General features: G+C 49.6%; 1 protein-coding gene across 1 annotated transcript in view; it reads right to left on the bottom strand.

Moving 5' to 3' along the window:
* Window positions 1-3,706: 3,706 nt before the first annotated feature.
* The window catches only part of LOC103780994 (proline-serine-threonine phosphatase-interacting protein 2-like), a gene marked incomplete at its 5' end in the record, with an annotated part of 5,133 nt that continues 266 nt past the window's right edge, over window positions 3,707-8,573 (bottom strand). The window contains 7 exons of the mRNA XM_008948697.1: window positions 3,707-3,924; window positions 4,114-4,171; window positions 4,706-4,740; window positions 5,703-5,784; window positions 6,090-6,186; window positions 6,674-6,772; window positions 8,338-8,417. Of these exons, the coding sequence (XP_008946945.1) occupies window positions 4,122-4,171; window positions 4,706-4,740; window positions 5,703-5,784; window positions 6,090-6,186; window positions 6,674-6,772; window positions 8,338-8,417 (443 nt within the window). The remainder of the gene's footprint in view (window positions 3,925-4,113; window positions 4,172-4,705; window positions 4,741-5,702; window positions 5,785-6,089; window positions 6,187-6,673; window positions 6,773-8,337; window positions 8,418-8,573) is intronic.

Consider the following 8,573-nt stretch of genomic DNA (forward strand, 5'->3'; position numbering starts at 1 on the left):
CCAGCCTGGGCTGATCCCAGGGGTGACCCAGCTGCAGGGCCTCGCACGTGGCCTCCTTGGACCTCATGAGGCTCACATGGGCCAATTCTCCAGCTTGTCCATGTCCCTCTGGATGACATCCCATCCCTCTGGCACGTCAACTTCACCACTCAGCTCGGTGTTAGCTGCAAGCTTGCAGAGGGTGCACTCAATTCTTTTGTGGGGAACCTTGTCAAAGGCCTTGCAGAAGTCCAGCTAGATTACATCTGTAGCTCTCCCTCATCCACTGATGTAGTCACTCCATTGTAGAAGGCCACTAGGTTGGTCAGGCAGGACTTGCACATAGTAGAGGGGCCTGGGAGGAGGCCAGGCTACCTTATAAAGGACCTGTGGGGAGGCCAGGCTGCTGCTGGAGGGGATGTGTGTGAGAAGCTCTTCTGCTGACCATTTGCCCAATATGGAATGATACTATCACCAACAGGCAGACCAGCAGCCAAAATCCTCCCTCCACTCCCACAACCTGCACCAGAGATCCAAAGTTCCAGACAACCAGAGAGAGTTTGTGTATCACACATTCATGAACTCACCCAGCACAGTGGACATGAAGAAGGGAGCAAGCCAGGTGAGGAGCTAAGCTGTGGGAGATGGGAGCAGCCAGGCCATGAGCCCATTTATAGAGCAGGGACTCAGAGACAGCTTCACATTCCAGCCCTGTCACCTTGGAAACTCCACTTGCCATAAAGAGGGTCCCCATAGGCAGAACCCTCACACAGCACACACACTGTGCAGACAAACCTCCCAACCCCATGACAAGCAGAGTCAGCCCTTATAGAGGGGGTTTCTTGCCCCACCTCCAAGTTCATGTGGAAGGTGGGGGCACCTGGTGGTGGTCTCCTCATCTGTCCTCACTCAAGGCTGGCCAGAGCCTGGGTGAAAACCAGTCAGGAGGCTCTTTCTTGCCTGGTTGTGGGCATCATCTATATGGCCACTTTCATTCAGGCCTGGGGGTTTAACCCCAGTGCTTCAGAAGCCAAGTCCCTGCTATTTGGCACGGGGAGCCTGAAGTCTCTTCTGCCTGTGCTGTAGCAGGACCTGGAAGTGCCACTGGGGTGAGGCTGCCTGCTCAGTAGTGTCTGGGGCTCATCCAGCTGCAGCGGGGCTGCTGGCTCAGTCCATAGGTCCAGGCATCACTGTTCTTTCTAATCCCTGCCCTGCTGCCCACTGTCCTCAGGGAGCAGCAGCTGGAGCTGAGTCCAAGCCCCACTGGGAGCAGACTTCTCCCAGTCCCCAGAACGATGAGCACCCACATTGCTCAGGCCCACCTTGCAGATGTTGTAGTCAAGGAGTTGATGACCTTGAACAGGTAAAGCCCACTCTGTTGGATCTTGTCCTTCAGGCTCAAGGAGCCCATGTTATTAACATAGTCTGTAATTTACAATATTGCATCTGGAAATGCAGCCAGGAGTTCTCGTGTGAACTTCCACAGAGCTGTTTTCTTGTGATAATCTGTGTATTAGCTCATGGGGTTAAAAAGGGAGAGCTCCATTTGACTCTGCCCAAAGGCGGGGTGCCCAGCAGCTGAAGGGGCATAAGATTTGCTTGCTGTCTGTATTCCTCTTCCTATCCTGTCTTATTAAGGCATTTGTTGTCTCTCTGTCCCTGGAAACCTGGGAGGGAAGGCAGGAGTCGTGCAGCTGGTTAGTAGGGTTTGTAGGGGGGCCAGGCACTTCTACAGGGGTCTGGAAGGAAGCCATACCTCTCTGTAGGCACCTGTGAGGAAGCCAAACCTCACTACAGGAGCCCAGGAGGAAGCCAAGCTCCTCCACAGAGCCCTGGGAGGAGGCCAGAGACTTCTGCACCACTTAGAAGACAAGAAGGCAAGGGAAGATGCTGAAGATAAAAAGCCATTTCACCTCTCCTGGGGACAGAGACTTGCCTCCCATGTCTGGACGCTCCTCTTCCGAGCCAGGGTTTCCTTGGCTTGCAGTCTGTTCAGACAGGTAGTGTGTTCAGAAACAGCACCCCCACTTTGGGATTACTTTTGTGAATTTACTGAATGTGGAGGTCCAGCTTCAGCCTCATTGGGGACCTATGCATCCAGAAAACCCTAACACCATCTGTTGTGCTCAGCAGCTGAAAAATCCCAGTGAAGAAGCCAAGCAATGTACTGTAGAGAAGATGCTCCTCCAGGGGAAGCAGCCCCACGTGGTCTGCAGCCCAGGGCTAAGCACAAGTACTTGTTCTCATGCCAGCCATCCCTGGAGTGTTCTCCCCCACAGCTGTCTTAGTGCTGAGCAAGTACTGAGATAAAGGTTGAGCAAGGATATGTTCCTGTGGGCTTCCTTCCAGGAGAGACCACTCATATCACCCAAACATCCTCGGGTGCTTTGAAGGTGTACCAGCCCTGACAGGAAGTGGATGTGACAACGTTTAAAGAAAAGAATATATCCAGCACACAAGTCTGAAAACTGGTTTTTAAAATATGTATTTAAAGAACTAAGGCTACAGCAGGGTCCTTCAGAAGAATATTTGTACACTTGATCTTTCAGAAATAAACCAGGACGAGCGATTCCTTGACATGCACTTTGCAGAGCTCGTTAGGATGGAGCAGGACAGGTGTAAAGCTCACCATGATCTTCTCTGCAGAAGGAAATGCAGAAAACGCCCCAGGGACTGGTGGGCTTAGGGACACACTGAAGTCATGCAGACTCAACCTGACAAACATCATAGCACTAGCAACTCTTCTTTCTCCAAAGCTGAGTCACCTGGCACGAGGTTTAGAGGGCTGTGTGCTGGTCCCAGTGCCCTGTGTCCCTGCACAGTTTCGTGAGGCACTGAGGAGCTGTTCAGCTATGCTGCACACAGTGACTTCAGAGGGGCCAGCAGCCCTGAGGCATGGGAGTGTCTGAATCAAAGGCATAATCACAGACACAGGAATAAAAATGGCAGCAGCTTTGAGGAGACCTGCTCAGAAAACCAGTTTCATGGCTCCAGCTCAGTGTTGGTAGCTGAGGTTGTTTTCAGTGGTGCACAGTCAGAACAAGTCCAAAGTTTAGGGATTCTCAAAAAGTTAGTCAAATGGGGGTCTCCAGACCAGGGACAAGCTATACCATGGTCCTAAAAAAACCACAAGCCCCTCCTCAGAGAGACAGTCGGAATAGCTGACCAACTTCCTTCAGACCTTCAACAAGACTGAAGGGTGTGGGACTTCCCAGCACGCTTGTGGTGGCACAGCCTCTCACTAGGTAGCTGTGCTGGGGACTGCTGCACCAGGCAAGATGCAAACCAGCTTCCACTACTGATGCTTAGGCTGGGAGCACATCTACAGCTAAGCCAGACACGTGGTGGAACCACTGGTGCTCCTCTAAGTAGGCTCCCTGAGAGACATACCAAAATTAAACCTAAATTACAAGTTCAATCCCCATTACTGAAACATTACAAATTCAATCCCCATTACTGAAAAATTACAAGTTCAATCCCCATTAATCAAAGACTTCAGAAACAAGCAAAAGTGTAACCTGGGATCTGCAGAGGATACATATGTTCTGGACACAAGCCAGCGTGCCCAAAGCTTTGCACAGTCCTCCCCTTGGCATTTATGACTTCCTAGTTATCTGGAGAGTGGGAGGCTCCAGCATCTCTCAGAAGGCTGCACTTTGGAGGTACTGCAAATCAAAAGCTTCCTAGGACACAGATGGCCTGTGTCTGGGTCCATTGTTTGGATTTTTCTTCCCCAGAGTGTAAAGATGGGATATCCATCCAAGGAGTTTGCTGAGCAAAGGCATTGATTTTTAGTAGGCACTTTCTGAATGTACAAATAATTATCAGAGTCCTCCAATACTTTCTTAAAGCAGAGAAGCACTTCAGCTCTGCGTGGCTGGGAATAACTGGAAAAGCCACTTCTGCCACACTGGCCAGACCAACACTGTCTTCTGCCTGGAGAACCTACAGAACAGGATCAACAGCATCTAAACCACAGCTCCAGCTCAGACAAGTGATGGGAGGGCTGACAGGATCATCATTCCAGGTCAGTCACCCCAAAATACCATCCCTTAACCTGGGGCCTTTCTTCTCCATTGCCCCTCCTCAGTCTACTCCTATTAAATCCTTTCTTCATCAAATATGAGTACTTACTGTGGCTATTAGTGATTTATCAAACTGTAGCCATCAACTGTGGCATAATCAGGCTCTCCTGAAACACAGAGGAAAAAAAAAATACTAGGTCTGCTCATGAGAAGTGCTCATCACAAGTCTTTACACAGGACAGAAACACCACAGGCTGGCCACCCGTGCTAAAGGGATCAGAGGCAGGGGAGAATGAAGCTGGAAACAGAAGACTTGATTTGCCCAAGAGCCACAGTAGGGTTTTGTTTTACCAGGTCTTGCTGCAGTATCCCCCTACTGCAGTGGCACTGGGAATGATTGAGCTCAAGCTGTTGAAGCAGAGAAAGGCCCCATCTGCAGAGACTGGTGGGATCTCAAGCTTAGACATCCTCCAGCTTCAGAGGTGCCCTCATGCAGGGCTTTGATCAGACCTTCTCCTGGGTGAAACCTTGCCTCCAAAGTCACCACCCAAATTCCCAGCACCTTTCAGTGGGGACCAGACTTAGAGCAGGAGTTTCACCTAACACAGTTCCTCCAGAGAGCTAGAGCTCATCTGATGGGGAAGAGCAAAAGCAGAGAGTTCCTCTGTGGGGCCAGAAACCCCATGAAGCAAGTAACTCACCTGGGGCACTGGTTGGAGTGGGCAGAGGTCCCCTCCTGCACAGAAGGAAACACAGAGCTGAGAATCTGCATGGCTGTGGGGGTCCTGTTGCCCTAGCTCTGGGCACCCCAGCTGCCCTCTCAGAGCTGGTGGGAGGGGAATAGGCTTGGCCAGCCTGGGGTTTATGGAGACCTAGTGCCAGGGCATGTCATGGGTGTGTTCAGCACTGGCAGCCTGCTTGCCAAGCACAGGAACTGAAGCTGATACAGTGGAGGAGAGGAAAAGGTAACCAAAAATCACCAAGTTGGGGAAACACCCACAGGTGAGCCTCGGGGCATGCCTTTTTACATGCTTTTGACCAGAGTGAGACATCAGGAAGCCATAACTGGACATGACTCCTCTCCCATGTGACAGCCAAAGTGGCACACTCAGCTTTAGCAACAGTCTTTAGCCCTGAATCTTCATCTTCCCCCTGGCAGAAGCATCCTTCACCCTTGTCCTCTCTGCCCAGCTTCTGTCCTGGGGGCAGGAATTCAGCTCAGCTGTTCCTCCCTCTACCCACACGCAATTTTAACTGATGCATCTCTCCTTGGAGAACCATAGAGGGAAGCCCAGAAGGTTTAATTGTGGTACCAAAGGCTGCTCTAAAAGAGAGCTCACATAGTTGCCAAAGAGAGCAAGACACAAAATTCAGTATTCCCCAGGCTGACTTGTTTGCTGTGAGAGCACTCCAGCCCCTCACCTCCATGCAAAGAACTTCTGGAATGGGCTTGGTACAAGAAAAAATGAGCAGCCCCTCACCACAAGCACTTTCAGAATAAGATTCTTAAGCATGAGAAGGGAGAAATAACCACAAAATGGGAAGCAAAAACCTCTGACTGTCCTTGAGGGGGTCCTTGAACAGCTTATAGTCAGGAGCATATTGGCATGTTTGTTGCAAAAGCAACAAAATACACTTTTTTGGGGGGAGAGCATAATTTTCAATAGCAATAGCAACTGTACAGGTTAAGTTCCTTACCTTGATATAGGTACAGGAGCTGGACTTCTCACAGGAGTTGGATTTCTCTGTGTATTATAGTAGTTTTCATAAACAACAGGAGCTAGGAAAAATCAACAATAGTAAAGTACAGACCTTTTATAGCCATAAACTACTTGCCATACCAACATTCAGCACCTAAGTCTTTCCCTTCTCTGGGAAAATGCCTGATAGGAAATAAAAGTTACAGAAGGAGGAGATTATCTTCAGGGACAGGTGGTAAGTGGCAGAGACTCACACTGCACGACAGTGAATGAAAGCAGGGATGTTGCAATGTTTTTTTCATCCAGACTGATGCTGTTCAGAGCAGCACACATGAGGAGTACCAGGAAGTCAGCACTGCTTTGGAAGATTGTCCTGAGATCTTACCTGGAGCCAAACTTCCAGTTTTGCGTAAATTTACAAAAAAATCAATGTCCTTCTCAATGCTGCACATTTCTAAACTCTTGCGGATTTCCTCGTATTTCTGCAAAAGGGGAATAAAAAGCATTTCTATATTTAAGGTCAAAAAATAAGGGTTTTTTTTCCCAACTGTTTATCACACATGGAGTGAAAGCCCAGTGCCCACCTAGGACACAAGCTTCAATGGTGCGGGAATCATAGAACAGTTTGGGTTGGAAGAGATCTTTTAAAGCCATCTAGTCCAGCCCCCTGCAGGGAGCAGGGACATCTGCAGCTAGAGCAGGGTGCTCAGAGCCCAACGTGGCCTGGGATGGTTCCAGGGATGGGGCTTCTACCACCTCTCTGGGCAGCCTGGGCCAGGAGCTCAACACCCTCAAAAAACTTGGAAATCCCAGACAAAGCCTCACCTACAAGAACTCTAGCCAAAAACCGTCTGCCTGCACACTCATCCTGGTGTCTGATCAAAGGCCAGAGCCCAATTCAAACATAAAACAGCTCAGTGCACAGGAAAGCAGACTGGGCAGAAAAATTAATATTTTAATTTGATGTACCTCATCATTCTGGACGCAGTCCTGGGAGAGCTGGTTGACGTGCAGCCAGAGGGCATTGCGGAAGTAGTTGATCCTCTCACACTCCTGAGTCTCAAAGAACTGAAATGACACAGACAAAACAGCCCTAACATTGTTAAAACAAGAGCAAATCTCTTTCATCCTGACTTCTCCTCATCCCCCACTACAAAGATGACTCTCCTCAACAAGGAGCAGCAGGTGGTGGTGGTTTCCTGTAGGAAACATGGGCACAAGTCCTCTAGCTTGTCTGGAGGAGAAGTCATACCTCTGCACAACCAAGCATTTCAGAGGTGAATGTCAAGCTCAGAAAGATCTGCAGGACTGGTGTGGAGGTGGTCACCTGGCACACTGCTAGCTCTGGGCAGACCAAGCCAGCTTCCTAAAAAGCAATGCATGTTCCCCAGGTACCACACAGTCCTGCGGCCACATCTAACTTGGATCAAAGGTACAGAGCAATAAAAAAGCACTGGGGATGTATGAAAACAGAGGTGCATTGACTGGTTGGTCTTATCTCTCTTTCCTGACCACAGCTTTTCCAAGCACGTTTAAACCCAAGACTTTGTTGTCTGGTATTCCTCAGTTTCATGTGACTTTATGCCTTTCAGGGAAAGATAACTTTCATCCCAAGTGTACACATGCACTGGTTATCAGTTATGACCTTTGCAACACACCAAAGGGAAAACCTCCACGTGATCTGTCTGTGAAAGTGAAACTACTGCTTCCCATGCCCCGCCAGCAGAGAGGCTTCCAGAGACACGGAGAGCACACCAGCACTGAGGCACCAACACACACCACACAGAAGAGACAGCCAATTCCACTTCAAAAGGAAACTGTAAAACACAGGCCTGAGGAGAAGTAGCTTGGGAAGGGATTGGTGTGGCTGGGAATAGGAAGATTTTTGCAGACTTGCAGCAGACCTGGGATAAATCCTGGATCTCTGCAGTCCCTGTCCATCCCTCGGTCACAGATCACAGGGGGCTACAAGACACAGGTCAGCACCTGAGCAGCCACACAGTCCCCTCACCACCAGCTTTGGACTTCCCCAGCACATGACAGAAATCTTTACTAGACCACTTTGCCATGAGAAGGTCTGCTTGAGGCTGATACAACCACTCAGAGGGGCTCCCACTACCTGATCCATGAGATACAACGTGAAGAGCTCCTGGTTCTTGGGGATGGCTTCCCCCAGTCTGCATCCCCAGCCCACCACCAGAGTCTGCTGCAAAGCCATTTGAAGCCTTTCAGAGTTTGAGTCTGCTTGATGGTGTGGCACCTACAGCACATATTGTCCTCTAGGTGCCAGGTGTGCAGAGGAGACCATGACAATGACTGTTCAAGACAATGGCCTCACCGTGTGTGCAGATAATGGGCAAAAATGTCACAACCTAGTGGATTGACTGTGTCAGTTTTAAAAGGTGGTGGAAGGATAAAAGAAAATAAGAAAACGTAATAGAAACCTAGAAGTAGATGGACCTTGAGCCCAGAAGACAAGCATGAGACACAGGCTAGGTTAACTGCAACATGTCCTGCTGCTTCACTGCCAGGGGAATACAGAGAGGACAAATCTGTGCCAGCCCTGACCCCCACAGCAAGGGATGGGCATCCAGAAGACCATGTTGCCACAGGAAGGTGTGGAGAGCATCTACCTCACAAGCTTTGATGTGCTCTTTCTGCCATTCTTCCCGGATCTTCTCCAGTGTGGTAACATTCTGCTGGTAACTCCTGTCTGCAAGGGGAAATCACATTGTCATCTGATTCACATTAATTTTAAAAAGTCCTTTGCTAGAGGGTAATATGTGAGGCCCAAAATGGCTGGGACGTGAGGGAGGAAGCAGCAGTAATGTGTGAGCAAGCAAAGCAGGGGGTCGTGCCGTGGGAGCAG

Source organism: Merops nubicus, unplaced genomic scaffold (genome assembly GCF_000691845.1).
Source record: "Merops nubicus isolate BGI_N331 unplaced genomic scaffold, ASM69184v1 scaffold22591, whole genome shotgun sequence".
Classification (NCBI taxonomy): domain Eukaryota; kingdom Metazoa; phylum Chordata; class Aves; order Coraciiformes; family Meropidae; genus Merops; species Merops nubicus.